This window comes from Procambarus clarkii, chromosome 81 (assembly GCF_040958095.1).
Source record: "Procambarus clarkii isolate CNS0578487 chromosome 81, FALCON_Pclarkii_2.0, whole genome shotgun sequence".
Lineage (NCBI taxonomy): Eukaryota > Metazoa > Arthropoda > Malacostraca > Decapoda > Cambaridae > Procambarus > Procambarus clarkii.
The window spans coordinates 12,268,715-12,285,637 of NC_091230.1; the positions used below are offsets into that span (position 1 = coordinate 12,268,715).

At 50.9% G+C, this 16,923-nt stretch overlaps 1 protein-coding gene across 1 annotated transcript in view; it reads right to left on the minus strand.

The window, feature by feature from the left end:
- The window catches only part of LOC123773039 (tyrosine-protein kinase receptor Tie-1-like), a 212,412-nt gene that overhangs the window by 122,267 nt on the left and 73,222 nt on the right, over window positions 1-16,923 (minus strand). The window contains exons 9-12 of the mRNA XM_069315149.1: window positions 4,533-4,740; window positions 4,235-4,302; window positions 2,022-2,235; window positions 1,459-1,679 (exon numbers count right to left, since the gene is read on the minus strand). Of these exons, the coding sequence (XP_069171250.1) occupies window positions 1,459-1,679; window positions 2,022-2,235; window positions 4,235-4,302; window positions 4,533-4,740 (711 nt within the window). The remainder of the gene's footprint in view (window positions 1-1,458; window positions 1,680-2,021; window positions 2,236-4,234; window positions 4,303-4,532; window positions 4,741-16,923) is intronic.

Genomic DNA, 16,923 nt, shown 5'->3' on the forward strand with positions numbered 1-16,923 from the left:
AGATTCCAACACCAAATCAGTCACTACTACAGATTCCAACACCAAATCAGTCACTACTACAGATTCCAACACCAAATCAGTCACTACTACAGATACCAACACCAAATCCATCACTACTACAGATACCAACACTAAATTCATCACTACTACAGATACCAACACTTAATTCATCATTACTACAGATACCAACACTTAATTCATCATTACTACATATACCAACACTTAATTCATCATTACTACATATACCAACACCAAATTCATCACTACTACAGATACCAACACTAAATTCATCACTACTACAGATACCAACACTTAATTCATCATTACTACAGATACCAACACTTAATTCATCATTACTACAGATACCAACACTTAATTCATCATTACTACATATACCAACACCAAATTCATCACTACTACAACAGCCCATCCTTCCCATCTGACCCTCGGTCAAAGGTCCTGCGCGACCGGACGCCACGCGCCGACACGCACCAAAACACCCGGGGCATCCCCCCAGATCATCGTAGGACTAGCTACCTGTGCACCACCTGTGCAGGTGAACCCATTGGGCTCACCTGCACAGGTGGTGCACGCGGTTCTAGTCGCACTTTACTCTACTCCACACACTGAGCACCACACACTAAGCACCACACACACTGAGCACCACACACTGAGCACCACACTGAGCACCACACACTAAGCACCACAAGCACCACACACACTGAGCACCACACACTGAGCACCACACACTGTGTACCACACACTGAGCACCACACAGTGAGCACCGAACACTAAGCACCACACTCCGAGCACTACACACTAAGCACCACACACACTGAATACCACACACTGAGCACCACACAGAACACCACACTGAGTACAACACACTAAGCACCACACACTAAGCACCACACACTGAGTACCACACACTGAGCACCACACACTGAGCACCACCCACTGAGCACCGCACACTGAGCACCTCACTAAGCACCACACACTAAGCACCACACACTGAGCACCACACACTGAGCACCTCACTAAGCACCACACAGTGAGCTTCACACACTGAGCACTACACTGAGCACCACACGCTGAGCACCAGACACTGAGATCAACACACTGAACACCACACACTGAGTACCACACACTGAACATCACATACAGAGCACCACACACTGAGTACATCACATTGAACACCAAACACTAAGCACCACACACTGAACACCACACACTGAGCACCTCACTAAGCACCACACAGTGAGCTTCACACACTGAGCACTACACTGAGCACCACACACTAAGCACCACACACTGAGTACATCACATTGAACACCAAACACTAAGCACCACACACTGAACACCAAACACTAAGCACCACACACTGAACACCACACACTGAGTACCACACACTGAACACAACACACTGAACACAACACATAAATCTAACAAACTGCTAACCTTTATCATATAGATGACGTCCTCAGCTAGATTCTGAATGATATAACTCTTTGTTTTGGCAGCGACGGTGTCGGTGTTCCACTGATGTGTTCCTTGTTGCTGCCAACTGACTGTGAACACTTCCAGTTGACCTCTGGGCGGGGTGTCGTGAGGACCATCCCAGGTCACGGTGAGAGAGCTGGCAGCTTCCTGGACCTTGAGATTGGTAACCTTCCCCGGAGCTGTCAGGATAAACTGGTGTTGTTATCACAAGGTGTTTACAACCCTCCTGCCGACTCTTGTGTGCTTTTCCCCTAACAATTGGTGCCTAGTCCCAAGAGCGGGTTGTGTTAACCCATCCATGAAGCATCGTGATCTATGGTCTATGTTAACAAATCCTCAGAGCAGATGTTATGAGAGCAGCCTGGCTACATTATCACTAGGATAAGGGCAATATTAGTGACCTACTTAGCCCTAGTATGAGGCTTGCTTCCTCCTTCCTTGCTCTCCTTGTAACATGCCAACAGTGTGATCTGAGCTAACAACCAATTTGAACAGATGCCATGGAACTGAATCGCACTCACCTTGTGGCAGAGTCTTGACATCTGTTAGTTGTTCTGTGCTGTACGCTGTGCTCGTAGCAGACAACACTTTGACGTTGTAGTGTGTGTAAGGCCGAAGACCTGACACCCTGTAGGTCGCCTCATCTACTCGCACGTAGAGATAGACTTGGTCGTTGAGTCCCAGCCAAATACCCAAGGCATACTGCAGGTGGCACTTGGTCTTGTATGGAAGGTCCTGGTGGGGGAGAGGACCAGAAGTTATCATGGAGAATAGAAGTGCAGTGTGTTACTTCTTGACAAAATGTTCTTAGTTAAGAGTATTTGGGGCTGTTGTGTTTTTTGTTGTTTAGATTCAGATACTCGGAACAAAAATTCCAAGTAGCACGGGCTATGGTGAGCCCGTAGTGGACTTTGTGTTTGGAGGTTCCTGCTTCAACTGTAATGAATGATTCTTCAGCCTTGTGTTTCTTGTCACATCTACTGTTAAAACTCTGTTTAGAGATAAGCCTCCACTATTTCCTCCTCGTGTTTGTTCCTTAAGCTTCCTGGTCATACACAGGTGATTCCTGACATCCCTGAGGTTCATCCCAGTGCCCAGCTTCCATGCATGACCTCTCGTTACCTTACTGTTCAACCTGAACATTATAACACTGTTTAATCAATAACTCTGAGAACTTTATAACTGAAACACATCCCCAATATTTCCCCTTTCTTCACGTGTCATTAAGGTCAGCTCCTTCAGTCTCTATTTCAGTCGCCTCACTTCAGGGAGCAGTCCTGTAACGAACATGTTTACTTTCTCAAACTTTTTGTGTGTTTAAAGGTGAGGGTTCCGTAGTGGCACTGCATACTCGTGCTCTGGTCGGATGTATGCTGTATATGGAGTCCTGAAAGCATTCATGTTTAGTTTTCTCAAGACTAACCTCACGATCGCCGGCTTAGCATAGCATATGCTGCTGATGTGATTCTGCTTGTGTGTCTCCGGTGAGAGGTACTGTGTTCTGTTTACCACTAGGTCCTAATCTCTCGCAATGGTTTGTTCGATCCACTAATATCATTGGTTCCAGCACTCACCCTTGTGGGACTCAGCTAATATCATGGGCTCCAGCACTCACCCTTGTGGGACTCAGCTAATATCATAGGTTCCAGCACTCACCCTTGTGGGACTCAGCTAATATCATGGGTTCCAGCACTCACCCTTGTGGGACTCAGCTAATATCATGGGTTCCAGCACTCACCCTTGTGGGACTCAGCTAATATCATGGGCTCCAGCACCAACGCTTGTGGGACTCAGCTAATATCATGGGCTCCAGCACTCACCCTTGTGGGACTCTGTTAATAATATGGGTTCCAGTACTCACCCTTGTGGGACTCTGCTAATATCATAGGTTCCAGTACTCACCCTTGTGGGACTCTGTTTATATCTTGGGTTCCGGCACTCACCCTTGTGGGACTTTGCTAATATTCTTCCATCATTCCGGTTTTCCTGTCTTACTGCTATTGTGTTTCCTATTTGTTAGGAAGTCTCCCAAAGAGATCATGACTCTTTTAGTTACTTCGGTGCTTACCTAGTAGTGCATATCTAATGTGTGTACGGAGAGCGTAGACCTAGCTCTAGAGCCTCGCCTCGCAGTATTGAACCGTTATATCTTTGCTGGAGTTTCCCGGAGAGACCAGCGTATGCCGACGATGAGTCACAACAACGTGGCATTACACGACTTGATAATTGTCCAAGGCGGACCGAAACGTCCTCGTTTCTCTATTTTCTGATGTGTGGTTTGGTCATTACCAGCTTATGCTGTTAGAGGTTGACGGCCGTCAGCTGGAGACTTGTGGGGTTGATGTTAGGTCTGGAGCAAGGAGGGTACACTAACACTCCCTGAGTCAGGCATGTGGCCACACTTTGCTTGGACTGATAACATTCCATGTTCTGCAGGTCACCACAAGCCTCACCTTTCCGGTAGAGATCGCTACCAGACTTATACTTTTTTATACTTCATTATTCTTCTTATCCTTTACCCATAGATTAACCATGGACTAGCATCCGTTATCTCGGCTCAGACATCAAGACAACTTACCATGCTAATTTATGTCTTTTTCGAACTGAAAATAAGATATGAAAACGCGTGGAAGTAGAAGATACTACGATATCTTCCAGATTTCAGTCTTGGAGAAAAGATGCCTAATATATTATAAATTGCTTTTGAAATACAGCGTGTTTCTCACTCACTCACCTGCCAGGTCACTAAGAAGCTGTTGTTGGTCACCTCAGAGACGTTGATCCAGGATGGTGCTTCTGGAACTGAAACAGTGAGAGTGAAGGCAACACCTTGATAATATTGGTAGTGGATGTTAGACGCTATCATCATAATATTGTGACCCGTCTACTAATATCTACCTGTACTGTACTCTGTGATCATCTTCTAGTACCTATCTGTACTAGTAGATGGATGATCCATCTACCAATATCTATCAGTACCATCAACGTAGCAACTAAACAACCAGGAAGACGCTGTGAACTCCGGTACTTACTGTCGGGACAGGAAGTGTTGAAACTGACAGTGTGTACTCTCTCCCGTCCCGCACCGTCTGCCACACACACCTGTCCCCTGTCGCTCCTAGACACCTGCAACAACACCTGCATGCTGTATCCGGTCGCCGGTTGCAGGCCGCTCACAGTGTTAGGTTGGCTAGGTGTTGCGGTCTGCGAGAATGTACTCCCTGCCCCATGGTCCGTAATCTGTGAAATTAATTTAGAATTCAAAGCCATGGTGAAGGTGAGGAGCTGGAGGCTCCCACTGAGGCAGCTCTGACACGCCAGTAACGAGGGTGAAGGTGAGGAGCTAGAGGCTCCCACTGAGGCAGCTCTGACACACCAGTAACCATGGTGAAGGTGAGGAGCTAGAGGCCACCACTGAGGCAGCTCTGACACACCAGTAACCATGGTGAAGGTGAGGAGCTAGAGGCCCCCACTGAGGCAGCTCTGACACACCAGTAACCATGGTGAAGGTGAGGAGCTAGAGGCCACCACTGAGGCAGCTCTGACACACCAGTAAGTTTACCGGAGTGAGGGATGAGATGAGCTTAACATGAGGCAACTGTGTCAACACCAGTCACGCCCTCTGCTTATTACTCTAGGTCACCTGAACCCTGGTTTAGCTGGTCACCTGCTGGCTGCTTTTGGACTCCTGCATGCTGCTCTAGTTAGAGGAGTGGCAATGGTAAGGGCACCTGGTTGCTCCTCGAGGACACCTGCTTGCTGCTCTAGGACCAGCTTGCTGCTCTAGGACACCTTCTTGCTCCTCTAGGACACCAGCTTGCTGCTCTTTAACACCTGATTGCTGCTCTAGAACACCAGCTTTCTGCTCTAGGACACCTGTTTGCTGCTCTAGAACACCTGCTTGTTGCTCTAGGACACCTTGCTGCTCCAGAACACCTGCTTGCTGCTCTAGGACACCAGCTTTCAGCTCTAGGACACCTGCTTGCTGCTCTAGGACACCTGCTTGCTGCTCTAGGAGACCTTCTTCCTGCTCTAGGGCACTAGCATGCTGCTCTAGGACACATGCTTGCTGCTCTAGGACACCAGCATTCTGCTCCAAGAAACCAGCTTGCTGCTCTAACACACCTGCTTTCTGCTCTAAGACAACTGCTTGCTGCTCTAGGACACCATCTTGCTTCTCTAGGACATCAGGTTGCTGCTCTAGGACACAAGCTTGCTGCTCTAGAACACATGCTTGCTGCACTAGGACACCATCTTGCTGCTGGTGGACACCAGCTTGCTGCACTAGGACACTCGCTTGTTGCTCTAGGACACCTTCTTGCTGCTATAGGACAACTGCTTGCTGCTGTAGGACACCAGTTTCTGCTCTAGTGCACCTGCTTTCTGCTCAAAGACACCAGCTTGCTGCTCTAGGACACCTGCCTTCTGCTCTAGGACACCTGCTTTCTGCTATAGGACACCAGCTTGCTGCTCTAGGACACCTGCTTGCTGCACTAGAACACCAGCTTGCTGCTCTAGAACACCAGCTTGCTGCTCTAGGACACCTGCCATCTGCTCCAGGACACCTGCTTTCTGCTCGAGGACACCAGCTTGCTGTTCTAGGACACCTGCTTGCTGCTCTAGGACATCAGGTTGCTGCTCTAGGACACCTGCTAGCTGCTCTAGGACACCAATTTGCTGCTCTAGGACACCTGCGAGCTGCTCTAGGACACCTGCTTGCTGCTCTACGACACCTGCTTGCTGCTATAGGACACCAGCTTGCTGCTCTAGAACAACAGAGTGCTGATCTAGGACACCTGCTTGCTGCTCTAGGACACCTTCTTGCTGCTCTAGGACACCTTCTTGCTGCTTTAGGACACCTGCTTGCTGCTCTTGGACACCTGATCTTTGCTTTACATCTGCTTGTTGCTCTAGGACACCTTCTGGCTGCTCTAGAACATCAGCTTTCTGCTCTAGGACACCTGCTTGCTGCTCTAGGACACCTTCTTGCTGCTCTAGGACACAAGCTTGTTACTTTAGGACACCTGTATGCTGCTCTAGGATACGTTCTTGCTGCTCTAGGGACACCTGTTTGCTGCTCTAGGACACCTGTTTGCTGCTCTAGGGCACGTTCTTGCTGCTCTAGGACACCTGCTTGCTGCTCTAGGGCACCTGCTTGGTGCTCTAGGAGACCTTCTTCCTGCTCTAGGGCACTAGCATGCTGCTCTAGGACACATGCTTGCTGCTCTAGGACACCAGCATTCTGCTCCAAGAAACCAGCTTGCTGCTCTAACACACCTGCTTTCTGCTCTAAGACAACTGCTTGCTGCTTTAGGACACCATCTTGCTGCTCTAGGACATCAGGTTGCTGCTCTAGGACACCAGCTTGCTGCTCTAGGACACCTGCTTGCTGCTCTAGGACACCTTCTTGCTGCTATAAGACACCTGCTTGCTGCAGTAGGACAACATTTTCTGCTCTAGGGCACCTTCTATTTGCTCTAGGACACCAGCTTTGCTGCTCTACGACATCTATTTTCTGCTCTAGGACAACAGCTTGCTGCTCTAGGACACCTGCTTTCTCCTCTAGGACTCCTGCTTTCTGCTCTAGGACACCAGCTTGCTGCTCTAAGACACCTGCTTGCTGCATTAGAACTCCTGCTTGCTGCTCTAGGACACCAGCTCTCTGCTCTAGGACACCAGCTTGCTGCTCTACGACACCAGCTTGCGGCTCTAGGACATCAGGTTGCTGCTCTAGGACAACTGCTTGCTGCTCTAGGACACCAGCTTGGTGCTCTAGGACACCAGTTTGTTGATCTAGGACACCTGGCTGCTCCAGAACATCAGCTTCCCTCTCTAGGACACCTGCTTGCTGCTCTAGGACACCTTCTTGCTGCTCTAGGACAACTGCTTGCCGCTCTAGGACACCTGCTTGTTGCTTTGGGACACCAGCTTGTTGCTCTAGGACACCTGCATGCTGCTCTAGGATACGTTCTTGCTGCTCTATTACACCTGTTTGCTGCTCTAGGACATCTTCTTGCTGCTCTAGGACACCTGCTTGCCGCTCTAGGATACCTTCTTCCTGCTTTAGGAAATCTGCTTGCCACTCAAGGACACCTTCTTCCTGCTCTAGGACACCTGCTTGCTACTCTAGGACACCTGCTTCCTGCGCAAGGACACCTTCCTGCTCCAGAAAACCTTCTTGCTGCTCTAGGACACCTGCTTGCTGCTCTAGGACACCATTTTGCTGATCTAGGACACCTTCTTGCTGCTCTAGGACACCTGCTTGCTGCTCTAGGACACCTGCTTGGTGCTCTAGGAGACCTTCTTCCTGCTCTAGGGCACTAGCTTGCTGCTCTAGGAAACATGCTTGCTGCTCTAGGACACCAGCATTCTGCTCCAGGAAACCAGCTTGCTGCTCTAACACACCTGCTTTCTGCTCTAAGACAACTGCTTGCAGCTCTAGGACACCATCTTGCTGCTCTAGGACATCAGGTTGCTGCCCTAGGACACAAGCTTGCTGCTCTAGAACACATGCTTGCTGCTCTAGGACACCAGCTTGCTGCTCATGGAAACCTGCTTGCTACTCTAGGACACCTTCTTGCTGCTATAGGACACCTGCGTGCTGCTGTAGGACACAAGTTTCTGCTCTAGGGCACCTGCTTTCTGCTCTAGGACACCAGCTTGCTGCTCTAGGACACATGCTTTCTGCTCTAGGACACCAGCTTGCTGCTCTAGGACACCTGCTTTCTGCTCTAGGACACCTGCTTTCTGCTCTAGGACACCAGCTTGTTACTCTAGGACACCTGCTTGCTGCTCTAGAACACCAGCTTGCTGCTCTAGGACACCAGCTTGCTGCTCTAGGACACCAGCTTGCTGCTCTAGGACACCAGGTTGCTGCTCTAGGACACCTGCTTGCTGCTCTAGGACACTATCTTGCTGCTCTAGGACACCAGTTTGCTGCTCTAGGACACCTGCGAGCTGCTCTAGGACACCAGCTTGCTGCTCTAGGATACCTGCGAGCTGCTATAGGACACCTGCTTGCAGCTCTAGGACACCTTCTTCCTGCTTTATATCTGCTTGTTGCTCTAGGACACCTTCTGGCTGCTCTAGGACATCAGCTTTTTGCTCTAGGACACTTGGTTGCTGCTCTAAGACACCTTTTTGCTGCTCTAGAACAACTGCTGGCCGCTCTAGGACACCTGCTTGTTGCTTTGGGACACCAGCTTGTTGCTCTAGGACACCTGCATGCTGCTCTAGGATACGTTCTTGCTGCTCTAGGACACCTGTTTGCTGCTCTAGGACAGATTCTTGCTGCTCTAGGACACCTGCTTGCCGTTCTAGGATACCTTCTTGCTTCTTTAGGAAATCTGCTTGCCACTCTAGGACACCTTCTTGCTGCTCTAAGACACCTGCTTGCTACTCTAGAACACCTACTTCCTGCGCAGGGACACCTTGCTGCTCCAGAAAATCCTCTTGCTGTTCTTGGACACCTGCTTGCAGCTCTAGGACACCATCTTGCTGCTCTAGGACACCTGCTTGCTTGCTTTAGGACACCTTCTTGCTGCTCTGGGACACCAGCTTGCTGCTCTAGGACATCTTCTTGCTGCTCTAGGACACCAGCTTGATGTACTAGGACACCTGCTTTCTGCGCTAGGACACCTGCTTGTTGCTCTAGAACACCTTCATGCTGCTCCAGAACTCCTGCTTGCTGCTCTAGGACACCAGCTTTTAGCTCTAGGACACCTACTTGCTGATCTAGGAGACCTTCTTGCTGCTCTAGCGCACCTGCTTGCTGCTCTAGGACACCTGCTTGCTGCTCTAACACACCTGCTTTCTGCTTTAAGACACCTGCATGCTGCTCCAGGACACCAGCTTGCTTCTCTAGGGCATCAGGTGGCTGCTCTAGGACACCTGATTGCTGCTCTAGGACACCTTCTTGCTGCTCTAATACACCTGCTTTCTGCTCTAAGACAACTGCTTGCTGCTCTAGGACACAATTTTGCTGCTCTAGGACATCAGGTTGCTGCTCTAGGACACCTGCTTGCTGCTGTAGGACATCTTCTTGCTGCTATAGGACACCGGCTTGCTGCTGTAGGACACCAGCTTTCTGCTCTAGGACACCAGCTTGCTGCTCTAGGACACCAGAATGCTGCTCTAGGACACCTGCTTTCTGCACTAGAACACCAGCTTCCTGTTCTAGGACACCAGCTAGCTGCTCTAGGACACCAGCTTTCTGCTCTTGGATACCAGCTTGCTGCTCTAGGACAACTGCTTGCCGCTCTAGGATACCAGCTTGCTTCTTCTGGACACCTGCTTGCAGCTCTAGAACACGAGAGTGCGGCTCTAGGACACCAGCTCGCTGCTCTAGGACACCAGCTTGCTGCTCTATGACACCAGCTTGCTGCTCTAGTACACCTGCTTGTTGCTGTAGGACACCTGCTTGCTGCTCTAGGACACCAGCTTGCTGCTCTAGGACACCTGCTTGCTGCTCTAGGACACCTGCTTGCCGCTCTAGGACACCTGCTTGTTGCTTTGGGACACCAGCTTGTTGCTCTAGGACACCTGCATGCTGCTCTAGGATACGTTCTTGATGCTCAAGGACACCTGTTTGCTGCTCTAGGACACCTTCTTGCTGCTCTAGGACACCTGCTTGCCGCTCTAGGATACCTTCTTGCTGCTTTAGTAAATCTGTTTGCCACTCTAGGACACCTTCTTGCTGCTCTAGGACACCTGCTTGCTACTCCAGGACACCTGCTTCCAACGCAAGGACACCTTGCTGCTCCAGAAAACCTTGTTGCTGCTCTAGGACACTTGCTTGGTGCTCTAGGAGAACTTCTTCCTGCTCTAGGGCACTAGCTTGCTGTTCTAGGACACCTGCTTGCTGCTCTAGGACACATGCTTGCTGCTCTAGGACATCAGGTTGCTGCTATAGGACACCAGCTTGATGCTCTAGAACACCTTCTTGCTGCTATAGGACACCTGCTTGCTGCTGTAGGACACCTGCTCTAAGACACCTGCTTGCTGCTCTTGGACACCTGCTTTCTGCTTTACATCTGCTTGTGTCTCTAGGACACCTTCTGGCTGCTCTAGGACATCAGCTTTCTTCTCTAGGACACCTGCTTGCTGCTCAAGAACACCAGAGTGCTGATCTAGGACACCTGCTTCCTGCTCTAGGACACCAGAGTGCTTCTCTAGGACACCTTCTTGCTGCTTTAGGACACCTGCTTCCTGCTCTAGGACACCAGAGTGCTTCTCTAGGACACCTTCTTGCTGCTCGATGACACCTGCTTGTTCCTTTGGGACACCAGCCTGCTGCTCTAAGACACCTGCATGCTGCTCTAGGACACCTTGCTACTCTAGGACACCTGCTTGCTGCTCTAGGACACCTTCTTGCTGCTCTAGGACACCTTCTTGCTGCTCTAGGACACCTGCTTGCTACTCCAGGACACCTGCTTCCAACGCAAGGACACCTTGCTGCTCCAGAAAACCTTGTTGCTGCTCTAGGACACTTGCTTGGTGCTCTAGGAGAACTTCTTCCTGCTCTTGGGCACTACCTTGCTGTTCTAGGACACCTGCTTGCTGCTCTAGGACACATGCTTGCTGCTCTAGGACACATGCTTGCTGCTCTAGGACACATGCTTGCTGCTCTAGGACATCAGGTTGCTGCTGTAGGACACCAACTTGATGCTCTAGAACACCTTCTTGCTGCTATAGGACACCTGCTTGCTGCTGTAGGACACCTGCTCTAAGACACCTGCTTGCTGCTCTTGGACACCTGCTTTCTGCTTTACATCTGCTTGTGTCTCTAGGACACCTTCTGGCTGCTCTAGGACATCAGCTTTCTTCTCTAGGACACCAGCTTGCTGCTCTAGGACACCTGCTTTCTGCTCTAGGACACCTGCTTTCTGCTCTAGGACACCAGCTTGCTGCTCAAGGACACCTGCTTGCTGCTCTAGAACACCAGCTTGCTGCTCTAGGACACCAGTTTGCTGCTCTAGGACACCAGCTTGCTGCTCTAGGACACCAGTTTGCTGCTCTAGGACATCAGGTTGCTGCTCTAGGACACCTGCGTGCTGCTCTAGGACAGCAGCTTGCTGCTCTAGGATACCAGTTTGCTGCTCTAGGACACCTGCGAGCTGCTCTAGGACACCAGCTTGCTGCTCTAGGATACCTGCGAGCTGCTTTAGGACACCTGCTTGCTGCTCTAGGACACCTGCTAGCTGATCTTGGACACCAGCTTGCTGCTTTAAGACACCAGGTTGCTGCTTTTGGACACCTGCTTGCTGCTCTAGAACACCAGAGTGCTGATCTAGGACACCTTCTGGCTGCTCTAGGACACCTGCTTGCTGCTCTTGGACACCTGCTTTCTTCTTTACATCTGCTTGTGTCCCTAGGACACCTTCTGGCTGCTCTAGGACATCAGCTTTCTGCTCTAGGACACCTGCTTTCTTCTTTACATCTGCTTGTGTCTCTAGGACACCTTCTGGCTGCTCTAGGACATCAGCTTTCTGCTCTAGGACACCTGCTTGCTGCTCAAGAACACCAGAGTGCCGATCTAGGACACCTGCTTTCTGCTCTAGGACACCTGCTTCCTGCTCTAGGACACCAGAGTGCTTCTCTAGGACACCTTCTTGCTGCTTTAGGACACCTGCTTCCTGCTCTAGGACACCAGAGTGCTTCTCTAGGACACCTTCTTGCTGCTCGATGACACCTGCTTGTTCCTTTGGGACACCAGCCTGCTGCTCTAAGACACCTGCATGCTGCTCTAGGACACCTTGCCACTCTAGGACACCTGCTTGCTGCTCTAGGACACCTTCTTGCTGCTCTAGGACACCTGCTTGCCGCTCTAGGACACCTGCTTGTTGCTTTGGGACACCAGCTTGTTGCTCTAGGACACCTGCATGCTGCTCTAGGATACGTTCTTGCTGCTCAAGGACACCTGTTTGCTGCTCTAGGACACCTTCTTGCTGCTCTAGGACGCCAGCTTGATGCTCTAGAACACATGCTTGCTGCTCTAGGACACCTTCTTGCTGCTATAGGACACCTGCTTGCTGCTGTAGGACACCAGTTTCTGCTCTTGGGCACCTGGTTTCTGCTCTAGGACACCAGCTTGCTGCTATAGGACACCTGCTCTAGGACACCTGCTTGCTGCTCTTGGACACCTGCTTTCTGCTTTACATCTGCTTGTGTCTCTAGGACACCTTCTGGCTGCTCTAGGACATCAGCTTTCTGCTCTAGGACAACAGCTTGCTGCTCTAGGACACCTGCTTTCTGCTCTAGGACACCTGCTTTCTGCTCTAGGACACCAGCTTGCTGCTCAAGGACACCTGCTTGCTGCTCTAGAACACCAGCTTGCTCCTCTAGGACACCAACTTGCTGCTCTAGGACACCAGCTTGCTGCTCTAGGACACCAGTTTGCTGCTCTAAGACATCAGGTTGCTGCTCTAGGACACCTGCGTGCTGCTCTAGGACACCAGCTTGCTGCTCAAGGACACCACTTTGCTGCTCTAGGACACCTGCGAGCTGCTCTAGGACACCAGCTTGCTGCTCTAGGATACCTGCGAGCTGCTCTAGGACACCTGCTTGCTGCTCTAGGACACCTGCTCGCTGATCTTGGACACCAGCTTGCTGCTCTAAGACACCAGGTTGCTGCTTTTGGACACCTGCTTGCTGCTCTAGAACACAAGAGTGCCGATCTAGGACACATTCTTGCTGCTCTAGGACACCTGCTTGCTGCTCTTGGACACCTGCTTTCTACTTTACATCTGCTTGTGTCTCTAGGACACCTTCTGGCTGCTCTAGGACATCAGCTTTCTGCTCTAGGACACCTGCTTGCTGCTCTAGAACACATTTTTGCTGCTCTAGGACAACTGCTTGCTGCTCTAGGACACCTGCTTGTTGCTTTAGGACACCAGCTTGTTGCTCTAGGACACCTGCATGCTGCTCTAGGATACGTTCTTGCTGCTCTAGGACACCTGTTTGCTGCTCTAGGACACCTTCTTGCTGCTCTAGGACACCTGCTTGCCACTCAAGGACACCTTCTTGCTGCTCTAGGACACCTGCTTGCTGCTCTAGGACATCTTTTTGCTGCTCTAAGACACCTGCTTGATGTTCTAGGACACCTGCTTTCTGCGCTAGGACACCAGCTTTCTACTCTAGGACACCAGCTTGCTGCTCTAGAGCACCTGCTTGCTGCTCTAGAGCACCTGCTTGCTGTTCTAGAACACCTGCTTGCTGCTCTAGGACACCAGCTTTCTACTCTAGGACACCAGCTTACTGCTCTAGGACACCAGCTTGCTGCTCTAACACACCTGCTTTCTGCTCTAAGACACCTGCATGCTGCTCTAGGACACCAGCTTGCTGCTCTAGGGCATCAGGTGGCTGCTCTAGGACACCTGCTTGCTGCTCTTGGACACCTTCTTGGTGCTATAGGACACCAGCTTGCTGATCTAGGAGACCTTCTTGCTGCTCTAGAGCACCTGCTTGCTGCTTTAGGACACCTGCTTGCTGCTCTAGGACACCAGCTTTCTGCTCTAGGACACCAACTTTCTGCTCTAGGACACCAGCTTGCTGCTCTAACACACCTGCTTTCTGCTCTAAGACACCTGCATGCTGCTCTACGGCACCTGCTTGCTGCTGTAGGACACCAGCGTTCTGCTCTAGGACACCAGCATGCTGCTCTAATACACCTGCTTCCTGCTCTAAGACAACTGCTTGCTGCTCAAGGACACCATCTTGCTGCTCTAGGACACCAGCTTGCTGCTGTAGGACACCTGCTTGCTGCTGTAGGACACCTTCTTGCTGCTATAGAACACCGGCTTGCTGCTGTAGGACACCAGCTTTCTGCTCTAGGACACCAGCTTGCTGCTCTAGGACACCAGCTTGCTGCTCTAGGAAACCTGATTTCTGCTCTAGGACATCAGCTTGCTGCTCTAGGACACCAGCTTGCTGCCCTAGGAAACCTGATTTCTGCTCTAGGACACCAGCTTGCTGCTCTAGGACACCTGCTTTCTGCTCTAAGATACCAGTTTGTTGCTCTAGGATACCTGCTTGCTGTTCTAGGACACCAGCTTGCTGCTCTTGCACATCAGGTTGCTGCTCTAGGACACCTGCTTGCTGTTCTAGAACACCAGAGTGCTGATCTAGGACACTTGCTTGCTGCTCTAGGACACCAGAGTACTTCTTTAGGACATCTTATTGCTGCTTTAGGACACCTGCTTTCCGACCTAGGACAACTTCTTGCTACACTATGACACCTGCTTGATGCTCTAGGACACTTGCATGATGGTCTAGGACACTTTCTTGCTGCTCTAGGACACCTGCTTGCTGCTCTCGGAAACCTGCTTTCTGCTTTACGACATCTGCTTGTTGCTATAGGACACCTTCTGGCTGCTCTAGGACATCAGCTTTCTGCTCTAGGACACCAGCTTGCTGCTCTAGGACACCTTCTTGCTGCTCTAGGACACCTGCTTGCCACTCTAGGGACACCTGCTTGTTACCTTGGGACACCAGCTTGCTGCTCTAGGACATCAGCTTTCTGCTCTAGGATACGTTCTTGCTGCTCTAGAACACCTGTTTGCTACTCTAGGACACCTTCTTGCTGCTCTAGGACACCTGCTTGCCTCTCTAGGGCACCTTCTTGCTGTTTTAGGAAATCTGCTTGCCGCTTTAGGACACCTTCCTGCTGCTTTAGGACACCTGCTTGCTGCTGTAGGACACCTGCTTCCTGCGCAAGGACTCCTTTCTGCTCTAGAAAACCTTGCTGCTGTAGGACACAAACTTTCTGCTCTAGGACACCATCTTGCTGCTCTAGGACACCTGCTTCCCTGCTCCATGACACCGTATTGCTGCTCTGGGACACCAGTTTGCTGCTCTAGGACATCTTCTTGCTGCTCTAAGACACCAGCATTCTGCTCTAAGGCACCTGCTTGCTGCTCTAGGACACTAGAGTGCTGCTCTTAGACACCTTCCTACTGCTTTAGGACACCTGATTTCCGCTCTAGGACACCTGCTTGTTGCTCTGGGACACCAGCTTGCTTCTCTAAGACACTTGCATGCTGCTCTAGGACACCTGTTTGCTGCTCTAGGACACCTTCTTGCTGCTCTAAGACACCTGCTTGCCGCTCTAGGACACCTTCTTGCTGCTCAAAGACACCAGCTTGCTGTTCTAGGACATCAGGTTGCTGCTCTAGGACACCAGCTTGCTGCTCTAGGACACCTGCTTGCTGCTCTAGGACAGCAGCTTGCTCCCTTTGAACACCTGCTTTTGCTCTAGAACACCAGCTTGCTGCTCTAGGACACCCTCTTTCTGTTCTAGGACACCAGCTTGCTGCTCTATGACACCTGCTTTCTGCTCTAGGACACCTGCTTGCTGCTCTAGGACACCTGCTTGCTGCTCTAGGACACCAGCTTGCTGCTCTAGGACACCAGCTTGCTGCTATATGACACCTGCTTGCTGCTCTAGGACACCCTCTTTCTGCTCTAGGACACCAGCTTGCTGCTTTAGGACACCTTCTTGCTGCTCCAGAACTCCTGCTTGCTGCTCTAGGACACCTGCTTTAAGCTCTAGGACACCTGCTTTCTGCTCTAGGACACCTGCTTGCTATTCTAGGAGATCTTCCTGCTCTAGGGCACCTGCTTGCTGCTCTAAGGCACCTGCTTGCGGCTCTAGGACACCTGCTTGCTGCTCTAGAACACCAGCTTTCTGCTCTAGGACACCAGCTTTCTGCTCTACGACACCTGCTTGCTGCTGTAGGACATCAGGTGGCTGCTCAAAGGAAATCATCTTGCTGCTATAGGGCACCTGCTTGCTGCTCTAGGGCACCTGCTTGCTGCTCTAGGGCACCTGCTTGCTGCTCTAGGACACCTTTTTGCTGCTCTATCACTTGCTTTCTGCTCTAAGAAAACTGCTTTCTTCTCTAGGACACAATCTTGCTGCTCTAGGACATCAGGTTTCTGCTCTAGGACACCATCTTGCTGCTCTAGGACACCAGCTTTCTGCTCTAGAACACATGCTTGCTGCTCTAGGACACCAGCTTGTTGCTCTAGGGCACCTGCTTGCTGCTCTAGGAAACTTTCTTGCTGCAATAGGACACCTGCTTGCTGCTGTAGGACACCACCTTGCTGCTCTAGGACACCAGCTTGCTACCCTAGGGCACCTGGTTTCTGCTCTAGGACACCAGCTTGCTGCTCTAGGACACCTGCTTTCTGCTCTAGGACACCACCTTGCTGCTCTAGGACACCAGCTTGCTACCCTAGGGCACCTGGTTTCTGCTCTAGGACACCAGCTTGCTGCTCTAGGACACCTGCTTTCTGCTCTAGGACACCAGCTTGCTGCTCTAGGATACCAGCTTGCTGCTCTAGGATACCTGCTTGCTGCTCTAGGACACCAGCTTGCAGCTCTAGGATACCAGCTTGCTGCTCTATGACACCTGCTCTATGCTC